The sequence below is a fragment of the Anomalospiza imberbis genome, chromosome 15, assembly GCF_031753505.1.
Source record: "Anomalospiza imberbis isolate Cuckoo-Finch-1a 21T00152 chromosome 15, ASM3175350v1, whole genome shotgun sequence".
In the NCBI taxonomy this organism is placed as follows: Eukaryota; Metazoa; Chordata; class Aves; order Passeriformes; family Viduidae; genus Anomalospiza; species Anomalospiza imberbis.
In genome coordinates this window covers 1,514,287-1,532,941 of record NC_089695.1, presented here as the reverse complement: position 1 = coordinate 1,532,941, position 18,655 = coordinate 1,514,287, and the positions used below count along the sequence as shown (strand labels likewise).

The 18,655-nt window shown below is 54.2% G+C and overlaps 2 protein-coding genes across 2 annotated transcripts in view; one reads left to right on the top strand and one right to left on the bottom strand.

Annotated features, from left to right (window-relative positions):
- DELE1 (DAP3 binding cell death enhancer 1) overlaps window positions 1-7,584 on the top strand; it is an 18,298-nt gene extending 10,714 nt beyond the window's left edge. Inside the window, exons 8-11 of the mRNA XM_068205521.1 lie at window positions 207-365; window positions 1,194-1,286; window positions 4,546-4,702; window positions 5,529-7,584. Of these exons, the coding sequence (XP_068061622.1) occupies window positions 207-365; window positions 1,194-1,286; window positions 4,546-4,702; window positions 5,529-5,785 (666 nt within the window). The 3' untranslated portion in view covers window positions 5,786-7,584. The remainder of the gene's footprint in view (window positions 1-206; window positions 366-1,193; window positions 1,287-4,545; window positions 4,703-5,528) is intronic.
- Window positions 6,551-18,655, bottom strand: PCDH12 (protocadherin 12; the record flags this gene model as incomplete). The annotated part of the gene is made up of 4 exons (XM_068205413.1): window positions 6,551-9,227; window positions 13,900-14,075; window positions 15,181-15,275; window positions 15,701-18,655. Coding segments are annotated over 4 exons (3,585 nt in total), but the record flags the coding sequence as incomplete, so codon positions are not given.

Here is an 18,655-nt window from a genome sequence, read left to right as displayed (position 1 = left end):
GCCACCCCCTTCAGCTCGGGCAGGGTGGTTCCAGGGCTCTGGGGTACTCACAGTCCAGTGTCTCACCTGACCCAGCTGATGTTCTGCTGTGGGAGGGCTCTGGGGTGGGATGCAGCTTGTGATGGGCCTAACCAGAGAGGTGAAGCTTGAAGGGAGCTATGTCATGTTAATGGCATGCACCAGCTGGGTTTCTCTCTCTCTCTCAGGCAGGTTTTTATTACTGCCAGGCAGCCAGCAGCCGTCACCCCATGGCCCAGTACCGCTACGCCAGGTACCTGCTCCAGCACGGCCCTGGCAGCCTCCGGGACAGGCACCACAAGGCTGTGGCACTCCTGGAGCAAGCAGCAGGGGCTGGCATCACAGAGGTTGGTGTCCATAGGTCAGAGAGCCAGCAGAGAGCCCTGACTGAAGGGTTGGAGTCGCATCCTAGACAGCACTGGAAGAGAAAGCCTTCCAATGTACTTATCCCTGCTCATAGCACAGAGGTTGGAACTAGAGGATCTTTAAGGTCGCTTCTGACCCAAACCATTCTCTGATTCTCTGTTTATATTCCTGACAGTGTCTGGGAGATAGCCCTGCCTGCAGACGGAGCCACTGTGCCACACATTGCTTGGCTCTTGTCAGTGGGGCTCTTACATTAAACCTTTGGCTGGGAGAGCTGACCTGTGCTTGAAAACACAGCTCAGTTTTCATCTCCTCTCAATTCCAACAGTACAGGTCATTGTACTGGAGGAACTTCCAGTGCTTGAAGCAAGAGCAGATCCTCATTTTGTATCTGTGACTTTCTGAGATGACTCATCTGTGCAGATCTGTCTCCTGCCTTCCTTTCCCAGTCCAGGAGATGCATTTAGGCATGTGCCATCTCGCCTGGGAGAGATGGGAATGCCAGGCTGGCAGTGCCTGTGCCTCCTGGAGCTCACTGGCCAGGGGGTGCATCTGCTGGATCTTGGGGACAGGACACGAGTGGGAGCCATTCCCTGGCTCTGATTCCCAGAGGGAGTTTGAAATGATACTCTGGGTCTCAAATGTGAATTCTTTGTGTTTACAAAATCATGCTGATTCTTCTTAGGGCAGCCCTGCCTCTCCTAAGAGCCCCTGCCACAGTAACCCCAGCATCTGAGCAGCTTGAAAATCAGTAAAAATCCCAAATAATTAAAATCCTGGCTGATCTGGACCATGTGGTTTTGTTGCAGGCACAGGCTTATCTTGGAGTGTTCTACATGAGGGGGCTGCAGCCTCAGGAGAAGAGAGGTCTGAAGTACCTGCTGCAGGCAGCAAACAGTGGGGTAAATAATCCTTCTGCCAGGGATCGTCCTCAGCTTTGTATCTGCTGGTGGAGGATAGGGTTTCTTGGAAACGGGAGCGAGTGTCAGGATTTTGCTGCCCAGTGTGAAGGGACAGGGTGGAGCCTTGGTGCCTCTTGGAGGGGAGATAGGCCCTGGGCACAGACCCTACAGAGACAGCAGGAGAAGTTCCTACAGCACCAGTGCCTGTATCCAGCTTCCAGCACAGTACAGCTTTCCCATTGTGGAGCATCTACACCCTCTTCAGTCAAAATCTTTCACTACTGCATCACTTGGAGAACTTCATTGTGTTTATCTCAAATCTGTTCTTCAAAATTGGCCCATTGTTTCTGTCCTTTTATAGAGAGGATGGAAAGACTGTTTCTGGATTTACTTTTAAATTCAGGCACCTTTAAGATATTTAAACACTTGAATCTCTATTCAGCCTTCCACCATTGTTGCTGTTTCTCTTCACAGGTCACGTTAGATCCCCAAGAATCTTCTTGCATGCACTTTCCCCAGGTGGCCCAGGCTTCTCTTTCTTGAAGGGCAGTGCCACAGTGTGGGCACAGCACCCTCCTGAACCCCCTCCAGCATTTAGAGGAGCAGAAGTTTCCCCAGCCAGGTTTCTGCATCCCACAGTTCTGTTGCTTGCCATTGTCCCCTTGTTTTCAGCTACATTGTAATGGCCAGGGCTTTTTTTTTTTTTTTTTTGCTTTTTTTTTTTTGTCCCTGAAGAGCTTGTTCATTTTAACTCCAGTTCTCACAGCTTTTGTGCAATGGAAAATAATGAATAGCTATTGCCTGTTCTGCTGGCTAATAGTTGTGGTTGTGGTGCCCTTTAGTGTGTCCTCTCTGAGTCATTTCTTTTGCAGGCTGCAGAGTATTGGTTTAGTTTGTGTCTCCGTGTAGTTAAGCTGTTCTACTTTGCTTGTCAGTCTTCTGTCTATTTTTCTAATTCTCCTTTGACCATTTTAAGATGCTTGGACTAAAAGTGGACGCAGGATGGAGGTATGCCATGGATCTCACATAATGAGCTCCTCCGCTTTGTTCTGCATTCCCTTCCAATAATTCCTAGCCCTGCTTGCCCTTTGCCTGGCACTGAGCAGTGATGAGATGGTCTCAGGGAACTATCACAGTGTGATACCCAAATTTCTTGCTATCAGCACTGCTTTGCATTTGGCAATTCTGTTTCCTCTGTGATTGTGTTGCCCACTCCTTAGGTGTGTGAGATCTTCTTTAATTAATTCATTATAGTAAGTTTGACCATTTTGAATGGTCATTTTTATATAATTGTAAACTTTGCTACTTGGGTTTTCACCCTCTTTCCAGCATGGAGACACTCTCAGTCTGGTGGGACAAGGCCTGACATGCCACAGCAGCTCAGACATCACAGTACACAGTATTTAGTTCTAAATCTGCTTAAGATCTCTCCCAAGCTTCATCCTTGGCTCTTTTTTTCCAACCTGGAGTCAGAAGTTTATGCTGAACAGTATCACATTGAGCTATCCCATTACATAGATGATTGGCATTTACTGGTAATGCCTTAAAAACACAAAATATGTCAGGTAACTGGAGATCCTCAGGTGCACCCCGGCATGTTTTGGTCAGAGTTCTCAGACCCCCAGCATCCTTCCTCATCTCTGCTGCTCAGAGGATGCTGTGGATGCTTCAGAGCCTCCAGCCTTGAGGGCAGACATCCCAGGCTCCCTGGGATGTCCCCATTTTCTTGGGAGAAGGGCTCCATAGACAGGTTCACTTCCCGTTACCCTGCAGTTGGAATTTATGTTTAGTTGGCTGAAAGAACACTGGGCATGGATGAAGCAAGGACAGCACAGTTTAGCACAAATCCAGAAAAAGGAAAACAGCACAAAAAGTCACGGATTCAGCGTTTCTCTGGTTGTTCTCTCTGCTAGAGCTGAACTGGGAACTCTGACAAGTGTTTTTCCAACACCAGAACTGTGTTCTGCTTTGTTTCCCACTTTTTATCCTCCCTGATTTCCAACATGCAGCCACAGAATATAAGCCCCTAATAAAGAGTTCTGTTGGAGAACTGAGTCTGACCTGCAGATTTCCAAGGGTGTCGCAGTCACTTCTGCCGTGCTAATTTGGGGATCTCCCCTCGCTGCAGTCTTGGCTCTGAGGTGTTCATCCTGTGAGAGATGGTGGTGCAGCTCTCCTGATTGAACCCTATCTCTTGTCACAGCTGAAGTGCCAATCCTTCAATGTGTTTATCTCATCTCTAAAGGAGTTTATTGCTGTCATAAGCTGAGACTTGCAACATTTTGCAAAGCACCCACTCACCAACTTCTTCACTTGCCTCTACCAGCTACATCCTAGACAGCAACACTTGCAATATGTTCTTTTCTAGTGGCTTTATTAAACCTTGCTACTTACTTGGGTTGTTTTTTTTCCTTCCTTTTTGTTTTTGCAAAGCCTCGTTTAGATTATGTCTCTAGCAGTCGCACTCTTCAGGCTGTGCTGATGGCTTTGTTGCTGGAAAGGTCTGTGTGACCACAAGTCTTTTTAATGTCTTCAGGAGTGTCATCCTGCTTTCCTGCTCTCTGAGATCCTTTGCTCCCATTGGATCTCAAGGATAAACTGCACAGCTGACACATAAACATGTCATGGGTTTGAATTTGGCTTCACTGCAGTGCCAACCTTTGCTTTCCAGTTCATTCCCAGCAGTTACATACATCTGAGTGGTTCAGGTGCTTTTTCTCTAGTGCATATTTGCTTAATTTACTTCATTTCTCCTGCCTGAGATTTCTTCTGGAATAGAATGAGGTGAGGCTGAGCAGAAGAGTGCTGCACTCTTGTGTTAGAGGGGAATTTCCCAACCCTTGGCAGCAAGCACCTCTGGGCCATTTGTGATGTTTTCACAAGACTTGGGCTTGAACTCTCTTAAGGCAGTCTCAGGGTGTGCTTGGAGTTTGGGTGGGATCAGGATGTGGCGCAGTCGGGGCTGCCCAAGATACCTCAGCTCTGACCTCTGAGACAACTGGGATGCTCTGCAGAGCCAGCTGCTCCTTTGTTCCCCAGCCACAGCCCTGGGTGTTGAAGGGAAATCAGTGAATTTAATTGGAAAGGGATGGGAAGGAGCAGAGCCAGATATTATGCTTCTCTCCAGGGGACTAAACTACTGAAGATACAGCCTGAGGGATGGAGCAGTAAACTTAGCAAGGTGACCAAAGACAGAGCAGTAAACTCTGAAGAAGGTGCTAAAGACTCTGTTTCCTTTCCTGTGTGTTTGCTGTGCCAGGATGCCCAGAGCAGGTTCCAGGTGGGCGTTTGCTACGAGCAGGGCCTGGGAGTACAGCAGAACCTGGCGGAAGCACTGAGGCACTACCGGCAGTCGGCAGCCGCGGGGAACAGGCAGGCCCGGGACAGACTGCGGGCATGGGAGCAGGAGCTGCAAGGTACCAGGGCCAGCAGGGCACCAGGGGCTGGGGGACTGCATGGGCAGGTGGCCCCATGAAAGTGAGGCCTGTATTGCCAGAGGAGGGCCCGCACAGGGCCACGGCACAAAGGAGTTCTTTGTGCTGAAGGGAAGGCACCACTTTTCCTCCTCAGTTCTTTCCAGTCCAGTTGGAGAAGCTGTTCCCATAGTATGATGTGTCACAGAATCATTTCTGTTGAAAAGACCAACTGTGTCCTGGGGGACACCAGGCCCCCAGTCCTGCGGGCAGTTTTGGGCACCACAGTATCAAAAAGACATTGAGCCATTAGAGAGTGTCCAAAGGAGGGGGAAGGGTCTGGAGGGGAAGCCTTGTGAGGAGCAGCTGAGGGCACTTGGTTTGTTCAGCTGGAGAAGAGGAGACTGAGGGCAGAGCTCATTGTGGTTTTCAACATCCTCCTGAGGGGCAGCACAGGGCTAGCTCCAGTATCTGCTCCCTGTGACCAGGGACAGGACCTGAGGGAATGGCTGGAGCTGTGTCAGGGGAGGTTCAGGCTGGATACCAGGAAAAAAAGGTTTTTCACCCAGAGGGTGGTTGAGCAGTGGAACAAGCTCCCCAGGGCAGTGGGTACAGCACCAAACACCAGACCTGTCTGAGTTCAAGAAGCATTTGGACAATGCTCTCAGGCACAGGGTGGGATTGCTGGGGTGTCTGTGCAGGGCCAGGAGTTGGACTTGATGATCCTTAGGGGTCCCTTCCTACTCAGGATATTCTGTGATTCTATGGTTGTATGATCAAGTCCAGCCTTTGCCAGTGTCATTAATACTTTGTTTTTCTTTACTTTCAGATGTGCACACAAAGCATCCATTCCCTTCAGGATTAAGAGCCTCCTCCTCCAGCCCCGATTTCTGGACTATTGAACCTGTGTCTGCAGGTCTCCACAGCAGCCAGCCAGGACAGTGTAGCCTAACCCTGCCCCACTCCTGGAGCACAGGCACACTGCACATGATGCTGCTCAGCAGTGCAGGATGGAGCTGTGCCTTCAGAGCCAGGACAGTGCCAGTGGAGCTGCAGGGCTGGGAGCCCCAGCACTGCTGGCAGTAGAGCAGGCAGTAAGTGACACCAGCAGGCAGAGGGCAAGGCAGCCCTTGGTGTGGGCTGGAACCAGGCTGGCAGTAAAAGGAAAGAGAAAGCTCTCTGTTCATGGGACGGGAGGCATTTTTAAATACCTGGGCTTAGAGAATTAACCTTGTGATATCTCCTGCACCACCAACTCCTCTAACTTCCACACGGGGATGTTGCTTCTGCACCTGCATTTCTGTATTAGAGCCAAGCTGTGGCTGCCCCTGGATCCCTGGAAGTGTCCAAGCCCAGGCTGGATGGGGCTTGGAGCAATCTGGGCTAGTGGAAGGTGTCCTTGCCATGGTAGAGGGTGGAATGAGATGAGCTTTGAGCTTTTTTCCAGCTCAGACCATCTGTGGTTCTGCACCACAGTGGTTTGATCTGGGGTTCTTATTGCCCTAGCCCTGCATGTCTTGCTCATGGTCCCCCAGGGAGGTTTGCAAGCCACCATATGGGGACGTTGGCAACTAACCCTGGGGTCATCCTGGCCCTCCCCCTCTGAGGCAATTTCCTCTCTCTCTCCGAGGCAAGTCCCCACAGTGCCCCTGCTACCAGCACAGTATAGGCTGGCTCTGTGTTGCCATTATGGCAGTTTAGTCTGCTTTCAGACCCGGGCAAGAAGAGAGTGAATTCTCATCACTGGGCAGAGTTTTCTATGGGATGTGACAGATCCACCTGTGGCAGTGAGGTGACAGCTGTTCCCGGCCATCCTGCACCATGTCAGTGTCCTTCTGTCCCCACTCCTCCTGCAGCCCTGGCAGGGAGCTGCTCCCACGGACACACCTCTCTGAGACACAGTGAGCAAGGTTTGCTTCAAAATCCATCGTGTCCCTGTTTGCTGAGCACACCAGCTCATTTTCAGCAGAGTGGATAAGGGATGCTCCCAGCGGGAAGGCACCACTGGCAGGCAGCAGCAGCAGGCAGCTGGTGTGATAATTTCTTCCACTGGGGCAGCTGAATCCGGAAAAAGGCATTTGTTCACACCAGTTTAAACTGGTTCAAGGGCATCTGTGCAAGCTGCCCAGCTTCCTGTGGCCCTGCTGCTCTGTGTAGATCAGGCTCTGCAAAACAAAGGCAATGGCCCCATACTGAACTTCTCCATGCAGCAAGGGAGGGGCGCAGCCAGCCCTCAACACATCTGATTGTTCTTCTGGTCTGCTCTCTCCTTCTGCTCAGACCCAGCTTTCTTAGACCATTTCCTTTATCAAGCAGGATACAAGGAGCAGGAAATTCCTGGGGTGGATTTCCTATGCTGTGATAATCCAGAGTGTGCTTACGCATCGGTCAGGATGGGAGAGGGGCTGGGGGGGGCTGAAAGCAGTTTGCAGAATCAGGAAATTGAACCAAGAGGGAGGAATTTGTCTCCTTTTAAACCTGCTTGTTATAAGGTATTTTTGTGTAAGGATTTTCCTCTGACAGGAACATCAAAGCAACTTTGCAGAGGGAGATGTGAGGTTGTGCTGGCTGTTTGTCCCTCTGCCTTTGCTCCCAAGGTGCAGAGGACTCCCACAGGGCTCAGTCACAAATGCCTCCCTCATGGTTTGCACAGCTGCATCTCAGTTAGAATCTGGCTCTCTGACTTTGTTTTGGTGCAAGAACCTGTTTTGTTTGTACAACAAACCAGCAAGAGATTTGTGTTAGCAGAGGAGCAGCACGAGCAGGCTAAGCCAAACCCATCCGTGGATGAATGCCAGACATGGGTTCATGTGCACAAGCATTTTGGAGACTCAAAATAAAACAGAACATTTTGGATATTAAAAAGTCCACCTGGAGAAATCTCACTCTATTGCTCTTGTCATCTAGCCCCAAGAGCAACAGAAAGGGGTAACTTTCTCATTTACTCTGTTTTAAATGATCTGTGTGATTGTCTGGTGCTGTGGCTTGTGTGTGTGCACACCTGAAGCTGGGAACTGTCACCTCCAAGTACATGGAAAAGAACAGGGGTAGGATACCTGAGATGGTCCAGGAGAGCCCAGAAGCCCTTACCTGCCACCCCCACAATGCTGCATGAGCCCATGGGTCAGCACTGCCCTTCCCTTCTCCAGGAGTGCAGAGGCACAGACACCTCTGTGCTTCTTCCTTTGCCACCAATATCTTGGTTTTCCCACCCATGCTGTTATCCCAAAACTGTCTTACAGCTCCCAGACAGACAGATCAAAGTGAAAACCCATAAAAAGGGTGAAGCTTGTGACTGAATATTTCAAAACAGCATTTTCACACTTCCTTTTTCCCAGGTTACCTTTGGCAGACTCCAGCCATCTGGTGTCTGCTTTTGGGTAAGGACTGTGCTCCAAAATCCAATGGTCTCAAAGGAGAGAACAGAATAGAATGGAATCATTAAGGTTGGAAAATACCTCTGAGAACATCAAGTCCAGCCTGTGATTGATCCCCACCTTGTCATGCAGCCCAGAGCACTGAGTGCCACATCCAGTCATTATGGAAAAGGAAGTGATGGGCAGTTGGAGCAGCCATAGGAGACTCCAGTGCTGATTTTGGGGGCTTTTACAAAATGCCAACTTCCCAGTGGCAGAACCACGGAAGCTGGAAAGACCCATGGGAGACAACAGGCTCATCTCCCCTTCCCCAGCTGCCACTTCAGGCTTTCTGCACATACATTATGTCAGCTACATTGCTGACAGAGAGGGTAGTGTTAGAAAAAAACAGTTTTATTTAAATAACTGAAACCCTGGAGCCCAGCTGCAGCAGTGTCTGTGACAGGTATTTTCACAGTCTGTGATCACATGGATGTATCTCACTGTGCTGTGGTTGTTCTCACAACCCCCTTGCCTGGGCCTGTCCTGGGAGGAAAGGGCCCTCCTGCTGCTGGGTGGGGTGGGAGGCTGGCAGAGCACTGGGAGAGCAGGGTGGGAGAGGAGGAAGGCAAGGACAGGCAGGTGGAGGGGAACTAAAGGTGAAATCGATTGTGGAGAAATTTGATGGAGCAAGGCAAAGGAAGAAATACACCTGTCTAGTCATGGATCATACAGTGACCCTGCCGGGGCTGGAGATAGGGTTGGGCACCCCAAATCTCTGACTGTTCTCTCCCTGCCACAGCCACAGAGCTGCTACAGCCCTGGAGCAGCATCCCCCAGACCAAGGCTGTGCCCGCGGGCCGACAGCTGCCGCAGCAGCCCCGCGCCCGCCTCGCTGTGCTCCTGCACCTTCTGGGACAGGATCATCTCAAACAGGGTGCTCATCTCCGACAGGAAGGTGCTGGCCAGCCTCGTCCCACCGGGGTCAGCACCAGCACCTTTGCCAAAGGTCTCAAAGGTCCTTGGTTTCTCCTGCCTTGCAGCTTCCTCATCCTCAGGGGAGCACGGCGACTCGGGGCAGAAGACGTTGTCCTTGTAGCTGCTGGTGAGGGGCAGGGACAGCCGGGCCACCCACTCTGGGTCTGCAGCTGTCAGCCTCTTGAGGGCCAGCTCTGGGAGGGACAGCACAGCAGGGAAGAGAGGGGAGAAAATAAATTGATAAAAATATTGATAAATGAAAATATCTAAAACCAGCTGAGAGGCATGACTGTAAACAGATCACTGGTGACACCATGCAAACCAGCAGCTTAAAAAAGGCAAACAAAATAGAACTGGTTTGAAACTATTGGGGGATTTGTTTTGTTTTAAATATAATAGCCATTAGAATCACTGTACGTTCTCATTTGTTGCAGTCTCAATTGGCACTTCACTAAATCGCTAGCAGAGCCTGAGAGAGGGAGGGTTTAGTACTGGCTGAAGGGGAGCAGACAATGAAAAGCTTTTCAGGAGGAAGTGTTGGACACAAAGATAGTGGACTTCCCTTCAGGGTCACTCCAGGGTGGGAATTTGCTGCTAAGGAGGCAGATTGAGACCAAAAAGAAATGGGTTACTGTGAAAACAATAATACCAGAATGAAATTCTGGATTATAAAATGCACAGCTGGATGGTTAGAGACTGGGACCGAACAATTGAGCACTAAAGTAGTTGCTCCTCGATTGGAAACAGCTGAGGAGCAGGGGGAGCCTGGGCTGGGGACTGGGGCAGGCTCGTTAGTGCACCAGTAATTTGATTGTGGCCCACAATGGGCAACTGGAGTCACACAGAGGACTCAGGGTATTCCCTGCTGGCAGGGAGGCACAGCCAGGGTGGATTGTTACTGGGTCTGATTAGGGGAATTACACACAAATCTGATTATCCATCTCTGGGAGAGGGAGCTGAAACGACACCAGTAGGGAAAACTCTGGAGATGAAACCAGGAGTGATCCAGGCTGACACAATGGAGACCCCAAGAGCTGGGGGTTGCTGCTCCTAAGGAAGCAAGTGCTCTCCAGGGATTTGACTGCAACCTGTCATCATTTTGAGGACATACGTGCCAGCAGAGGAAATCTTTATGCTTAAAATAGTGTTGGCAAGAGAAGAAGTGATTATAGCTGTCCATGAATAAACATCTCCTGGAAAATAAAGGAAGGACCCCATAGCAGGGAGAGCCTGGAATAGCTTCCTCATCAGACAACAGGAAGGGGAACAGGGATTCTTGTTTCTTGAGGTAACTGGTAAACAAGAGTCTGTGCTGTGGTGCACAGAGGCTGCATTCCAGCCCCTCATTGTTCCTTCCCAAAGCACATCCCAGAACCTCACGGGCGTTCAGAGCAACTAGCCAGTTTAGGAAAGGTGTTGGGAGCAGCAAAACCTGACTGGTAACAAAACCCAGCAGTCCCAGAGTGGCAAGGGCTGGTGTCACTGTAGTAGTAATAATTGTGTGGCTCTGACTAAAAAGTGTCATCTGAAAGGAGGGTCCCCATTCCAATGCTCTTGTCCTGATTCCAGAGGGTGGTCAATACCCTGCCACAGCTGGGACCTGGGATCTGCAGTCAGGGACTGAGACAAGGCTCCTTCCTTAGCCAGCCAAGCAATTGCTCCTTCTTCTCTGGAAAACAACTGTCCTGGTATGGGCTGGGGGCAAGAGCTGGGACTCCAGCCTGGTAAGGAGAGAAGGGCAGATACATCCCTTAGATTTTTGTTTCAGCTAGAGACCCAAAATTCTTTTGTGTTGCTTCACATCCAGGGTTTCTTGCTGCAATCTCAGTATCTGAGTTGCAGTGACTGTTCCTGGAGATATCACCCAAGTGTGCTGCAGGTTTAGCTGTAAAACATGCAGTTTTCTCCTCCCCAGTCTGCAAGAAGCCACCTCATTCCCTGAATATTTGGCTGCCTCAGCTGTGGAGCAGGGCACAACTGGTCTGCTCTCTGCAGGGAGAGCTGGGCTGATGGTCCCGTGGCCATGAAAACCTCATAATTAGGTATGTTTAATTTGACCAATAACTCTTTACTGCCTTGTTTTAATGGTGTTTTGGGAGCAGGGGTTGTTTTTATCATCCATAAAGTTCTATCTCTCATCTGCTGCTGGGAGTGCTGTGCTGGGCTGCTGGGGGATCAGAGCTAACAGACGGTGCTGGGAGTTCATCCCACAACATCAACAATCCCAGAGCTGCCTGGGCTTGCAGTCCCCCTGCTGGGAACAGCACAAAGGCCCAGCCAGCCTCCGCCAGCTGTTAGGATGCTCCTGAGCACCAGCAGAGCTTCCTTCCTCCCTCTCAGGATGCAAGTCCACGGCTCTGTTTGTGTCTGGGAGAGGAGGAAGGAGCCCAGAAGCTCCGGCGGCTGCGCTTGGCCGCCTGTGCAGGCAGGTCTGGGCTCCTGGGGAAGGTTTGGCAGGTCTGGAACAGATCAGCCTCTGGGCATGGCCAGCAGGAATCCACACAGCCTCAGCATTCCCTGCTGGCGTGGAGCAGGCTGCCCAGGGAAGTGGTAGAATCATCATCCCAGGAATGGGGATGTGGCACTGGGGACACGCGTCACTGGTGGACGTGGCAGTGCTGGGGAACAATGGTCTGGAAGGGCTTTTCCAGCCCTAATGATCCCATGGAATTCCAGGACTTTGTCCAAAAGGATTTTTTTCCTGTCAAATCCAAGGATCACGGGAGATGGTGCTTCATGTGGATCAGCCTCACCATAGCCCAGATTTTCTATCCTTGTGTGGGCAGGACTGGATCCAGAGCTGCTGGGCAGCTCCACCAGTCCCTTTTCTGGGATCAGGGCGTGTCAGTGCACCTGGGATGGAGCTGGGCTCCTCTTTGCTCCCTGCTCTTGGCTGCAGGACCTCAGAATCCAAGGAAACTTTTAGGTCTCAGCCTTTCCTTCGTTTGCTTCTTACTGGAATAAAAGAGCAGGGAGGCAAAGTGGGAGAAGCAGCAGGTTCTGTCCCAAAAAAAGGGTACCAAAAATGCCCAGCTCTGGTATTCAAACCACCAGCTCTGAGCAGCAAAGCTCATTGAGTTTCTCTTTTGTGGAGGAGCACAGAGGCTCCACAATGAAATTTCTGCTACAGGACATGAGTCAGCCCAACTCTTTCAAATTGAAATGCCAAGAGAGGAGATTTTTAGAACAAATCAATAAAAGGAACATGTAGAAAATGTCAGGCCCAGATGGTATTCACCCCGAAGTGCCAGAGGAACTCAGTTATGAAATTGCCTGGTTTATTAGCTGCTGTTCATTAACTACTGCTTCAAATGCGGGATCAGAGGGAGGGGAGGTGGAAATGGTGACAGGAGTTTTTAAGCATGTGAAGGTGAACCCAGCCCAGGCAGATTCAGAGAAGTCCTTCTGTGCAAGGCTCAGCACAGAGAGCCATGGAGCTGCTGCTCCCAGAGGAACCACCTGACATTGTCACATGGGGAACTGTGTTCTGGAAATTTGGAAGGGCTGCATGGAGAGTCCTGGATGACTTTGGACAAGGGTCTGGAGTACCAGGACAAGGGAATGGCTTCTCAGAGCCAGAAGGCAGAGATAGGTGGGGTATTGGGAAGGAATTGTTCCCTGGGAGGATGGGCAGGCCCTGGCACAGGGTGCCCAGAGCAGCTCTGGCTGCCCCTGGATCCCTGGAAGTGTCCAAGACCAGGCTGGACATTGGGCTTAGAGCAGTCTGGCACAGCGGAAGGTGTCCCTGCCATGGCAGGGGTGGGAATGGGATGGGCTTTAAGGTCCCTTTCAATCCAAACCATTCCAGAATTCAATTCTGTGAAGGCAGAGGTCACCTGAGCTGATGGAACAGCACCAGCCAGGCTTGCAGGGGACCTGAGCCATGCCTGAATTTACAGCCAGGTTCTGTAGGGACTAATATGTGTTAAAAGCTGGGAAATGAGGGTAGGAATAATTAATCTTCCTCTCCAAGAGAGGTCATTAGCAGAGTCCCAGAGTATCTGCTCAACACTGTGATAAATGACATGGCAAGGGGACAATGTTGGTGTTGACTCCACTAAAACCCAAAAGCAGAGGGTTGCTGAAGGACCTGATAATGCTGAGTGCCATGAGCAAAACGTAGCTGGTGAATTTCTGTGTCACTGTCAGATAATTGTCCCAGGGAACAGCAACCTGTCATGTGTTGATGGCTTTCCCTCCATGCAGAGGAGGGATTTGGGAGTCGCAACAAACAGGGCTCAGAGCTTGGGCAGGACAGGAATGAGGAACACACCAGAAAACCTCCTTGTACCCCTGGTGGATCCTAAACACTGTGCACAATTTTGATCATACATCTCAAAAAAGATAAAATTAGCAGCAGGTTGGTCACAGGAGATGAAGAGGAAGGAGGACCCAGTGGGGCTCTGAGGGTAGATAACATCTTGAGCGGTTTGACAAGGACAAGTGTCCACCTTTCTCACTCTGCATGGACCAGAAGACCACGAAGGGAGGGCTCAGGCCAGCATGGGAAGCAGTTCACCAGCTGCAATGTGAAACCGGACCTCACCCCTCAGCAATGACAGAGGCCAAGTTCACACATCACTAAACCCTAAACCTCAGCATACACGTCCACGGGAGGGAAGAGCAGCCATAAACACATGGCAAAACCCAGCATGAAGCTCAGCAAGTCCCTTGGCCTGCTACCAAGAGCCTGGAAGTTCCAGACATTGGAACTGTCCCTGCCAGAGCCACTCTGGGAGGTGCAATGTGCCCTGGCTGCTGCAGGCCAGCAGGACCTCCTGGATGGGGTTAGTGTGGGTTACCTGAGGAGGAATCACTGCTGGAGCCCCCCAGCCCCACCCTGTCCCAGCAGCGAGGTCACCTCACCTGCCTGTGGCTCCAGGAGGGTCTCCAGCTCCTCTCCCACGAGCTGCTGCACGGAGAGCTCGAAGGCGCTGTCGGAGTCACGGTCCCCGGCCTCGCTCTCGCCGTGCCCGCTGTCCTTGGTGCTCAGGCAGTCCGTGTCCAGCCCCGTGTCCAGCCCCATGTCCAGCCCCGCAGCCCTGCCAGGGGTCACAACACCCAGGTCACTTCAGCCCCAATGAGCCCTGGGAAGGGACTCTTATCTCCCCAAAATGCCCCAGAGAGGGGCTCTGGCCACCGTCCCCATGCATCACTCACAGCACTAAAGGCATTTTGAGTGCCCATCATTTAATGAGTTTTGGGAGGTTGCTCCACATTTCTTGCCTGAAAGGGTTTTTATCCTTCTGCAGCAAGATCAGAGAACCACAGAAGGGTTGGAAGGGACCTGAAAGCCTAACTCATTCCAACCCCTGTCATGGGCATGGACATCCTTCATAGCATCCCAGGTAATCCAAGCCCCATCCAACCTGGTCTGGAACATTTCCAGGGGTCTAGGAGCATATCCTGAGCAAACAGGAGCCTGCTGGCTCCTCCCCATTAATTCAGAGGAGCTTCCCCCTGCAGGACCAGGTGAGGAGCACCCCAGATACCCTGGAGCTGCTCTCCCTCCCTCTCCATCCTCTGCAGCTGCAGGTGAGAAACGTGGAGAAAGCTGTGTCTGCCCATGGCCTGGCCAGGTGGGGACAGGGGGATGAAGGCAGAGATGAAGACTCAGCATCCTCAGGAGTATGTACCCAGAGCACACAGCATCATTTAATGAAGCTTGGGGATATCTTTGGCACACAGCTGGGATATCTCAGTGCCTCCAGCCCTGTTGCAGTTCCTCACTCATCTGGCCCCTGGCACAGGGTCAGGTGTCCCAAACTCATGTTGGCCAGCACTAAGAAAGTGTCCAGAGCCATGAGAACACTCATCCTTGTGCTGCTGCCTCCAGAGCTGGGCCCCTCTGTGCTCCTGAGCACCCAGAACCATCGGAGTTCTTGGCAAGGGATGGTTCATGGCCATGGAGGAGCCAGGTAAGTATGGAGGGACTTGCCAAAGGTACCCCGGGAAGGAGGCAGAGAGCAGCTGGATACCACTGGGAGCCAGGACCAGAGGAGCACAACGTGCCCCTGAAGGGAGAACCTCCAGTCTCAGGAGATGAGGCTTTTCCTCGTGTGCCTCTGCCCTCGGAGGTTTTGGCCTGGTGGGGCTGGAGCAGGGGAAGGGGGCGTGGGGAAGGGAAGTGCTGGGAGCCAGCCTTACCTGCTGCCGTTCTTGGCCGTGTACTTGTTTCCCCTGTAGTTTGTTTTGGGCTGGAACTGGCCCTGGTGCAGCAGGGAGAGCAGCTGGGAGATTTGCTGCAAGGCAGGAAAAGCCTGTTGAGCCCCGGGCTGGCCACTCAAGCTGCTTCCTGCCAGGACGTCCCTCCGAGCCCCCCGGCCTTTTTATAGCGTTTCCTCCTCCTGCAGATGGCTCAGCATCCCCGCACCGGGGGAAAAACAAACGCTGGGCAGCCCACCTGGGCCTGAGCTTCCCCTGCACCCCTCCTGCTGTTCCCTGTCCCTGGGATTGTCCCCTTCCCCCTGTGACAGCCCCGCTCCTGCCTGTCCTGCTGGGGTGACCCTGCTGGGGTGACCCTGCTGGGTGGGGGTGTTTGTTCATCCTACCCAGGCGAAGCAAAGCCCCTCAGGCTGCACATTCCCACCACCGCAGGGTGGGCACGGCCCAGGCAAGGAAGGACTGGGGGTGCGCACACTCTGGGAACGCCCGGAGCCGCTCCTACCTGCACTGGGGGCGACTCCATGGCGAATTCCCCGGTCGGGCTCTGCTCCGCCAGGGCCACCAGCGACAGCCGGACCAGGCTCCTGAGGATCTGCTGGTGGGGCTGGGGCTGCCCGGCTGCCCCCGCACCCACGGGCTGCTCGGCTGGCACTCGGGGCTCTCCCATGGGTGGCTTCACCAAGCTCTTGCCGTGCAGCGGTGCCTCCGCGGGGCCCACAGCCTCCTTCACCGCGTGTTTGGCTCTGTGGGGCGGGCAGGGCCGGCGCTGCAGGACGGGCAGCTCGAAGGCGCCCTGCTGCTCCTCTGAGCCTTTTTGTGTCCTCTGATTCCTCAGCGTCCTGTAGAGAGTGGGGGTGAGGTGGAGGGGCGCCTGTGGGGACCCCCCGGCCGCAGGGGTGGCTGTGCCGGGCTGCTCCTCCTGGCAGGCCGGGGGGGGCTCGGGCTCCCGGGGGCGGCCCCGGAGCAGCGGCACCAGGTGGATGTCGGCCTTCTGGATCTGCCTGTGCGGCTTCTTGAGCTGCTGCTGCCTGCGGGCGTCCTCTGCCTCCCGGCAGTTGTAGGCCATGCCGTCCTTCTTGTCCTTCTTGCGCAGGGACAGGGTCAGCGCCAGCAGCAGCACGCACCCGCCCAGGAGAGCGGCCAGGCAGATCAGCAGCACCACGGAGAGACCGGGCCAGCCGGGATCCCGCGCTGACATCTTGGAGAAGGCCCCGTGCCGCCGGAACAGCAAGCGGAGCCGAGCCAGGGTGTGCAGGGGGGTGTCCCCCTGGTCACTCACCCGGACCAGCAGCTCCCGCTGGCTGCCGGCCAGGCTGCTGGCATTGCTGGCATTGAGGGACACCTGCCCCAGGAGGGGGTCCAGGATGAAGAGCCCGGCATCATCCCCACCCACCAGATCATACCGGAGAGCCCCGTTGATGCCGGAGTCCACATCCTTGGCCACGATGGTGAAGAGGAAGGGGTTGGCAGGGCACGACACGAGTGTGGCATTGGTCACTGCCACAGCCCCCTGGGTGCTCCCATTCCCGGGGACCACCCAGCAGCACCCAGTGTCCACATTGACCAGGACAGAGAGCGTGGCCACTCCTCCCACCAGTGCTGGTGTGGTGATGATGGGTGCGTTGTCGTTCCGGTCGAGCACAGCCAGCCTGATGGAGATGTTGGATGCCAGCTTGGGATGCCCTCCATCCTCTGCTGTCACCAGGAACTCCAGGCTCCTCACATGCTCATAATCAAAAGCTTGGAGGGCAAAAATGTCTCCAGTGATGGGATCAACTGAGACCAGCCCCAAAGCAGAGGGGTCCAGGATCCTGTAGGTGACTTTCCCGTTGGAGCCCAGGTCGGGGTCGGTGGCACGGACGGTGAGCAGGAAGGCAGGTGCTTCACTGTTCTCATCAACAGCAGCCTCATAGACGGCCTTCTCGAAGGCTGGAGCGTTGTCGTTGACATCGCTGATGCAGATGGTGAGGTGTTTCAGCACGGCCAAGGACAGGTCCCCCATGTCCCGCACCACCAGCGTCAGGTTGTACTCAGCACGCCGCTCGCGGTCCAGCGAGGCGTTGGTCAGCAGCGCAAAGCTGTGGCTGTTGGTCCTCTTCAGCCTGAAGTGCTCGTACCCCTGGCTGAGGGAGCAGAGCACTTGCCCGTTGGTTCCCGAGTCGGGGTCGCTGGCTGTCACCAGGGCCACAAAGCTGTCCTTGGGGAGGGCCTCGGACAGCACGGGCTCCCGCGCGGCCCAGGTGACGTGGACATCGGGAGCATTGTCGTTGACGTCCAGGACCCTGACCAGGACCTTGCAGTGCGCTGGGATGGGGTTGGCGCCCAGGTCCCGTGCCTGCACGTCCAGCTCGTAGGTGTGGGTCTCCTCATAGTCCAGAGGGAGCCTCAGGAGGATGCTGCCCGTGCGGGCGTCGATGCTGAAGGTGCTCAGCACCTCGGGGGGCGCGTGCCTGCTCAGGCTGTACTCGATCTCCCCATTGGGACCCTGGTCGGGGTCAGTGGCCGTGACCATCACAAGGAGGGTCCCGGGCTGGGCGTCCTCCCGAACCTCCACCGTCAGGGAGCTCTCTGCAAACACGGGGCTGTTGTCATTGGAGTCGAGGACAATGACTTTAATCAAAGCAGTACCTGATTTTGGTGGCTCCCCGTGATCAGTGGCTGTCAGCACAAGGTCAAAGGAGGAGTGCAGCTCCCGGTCCACCTCCTTAACCACGACGAGCTCCGCGTGCCTCGTCCCATCGGAGCTGGAGACGACCTCCAGAGCAAAGTGCTCGCTGGGGGAGAGGGCGTAGGAGCAGCGGGCGTTGGGGCCAGCGTCAGCATCCAGGGCTCGATCCAGAGGGATCCGTGTCCGCAGGGATGCGCTCTCTGAGATCTCCAGCTCCAGCTCGGGCGTGGGGAACCGCGGCGCGTTGTCGTTGACGTCCATCACCTGAACCTCCACGTGGATCAGGGCCGGGTTCTGGGCGGCCAGCACGTTGAAGGACACCCAGCAGGGATCACTGTGGCGGCACAGCTGCTCCCTGTCCACCCGCCCGGCCGTGCTGAGCACCCCATCCCCACTGCCCACGTGCAGCGGGAACCTGCCGGGGGTCTCCATCAGCTGGAAGGTCTCGGCCACCTCGCCGCTCTCGCCGCCCTCAAAATGCTCGGCCAGGCTCCCTATGACAGTTCCCGGGGGCACCTCCTCCAGCACCCGGTACTGCACCGTGAACGTGGCCACCTCCTGGGCATCGGCGCTCAGGAACAGGTACCACCACCACAGCGCCGGCAGCCGCAGCGCCGAGCGGCCCCAGCCCCAGCACGCTGCTGGCAGAGCCCCCGCGGCCCCGCCGCGCTGCCATGGGCTGTCCCGCCGGCCACCGCATCCCTGCAGAGTCCTCAGGGCCACCGCAGGGCCTCGGCATCCTCTCCCAGCTCCGAGGGCCGTGGGGTCCAGCCAGAGCTTGGAAAGGAG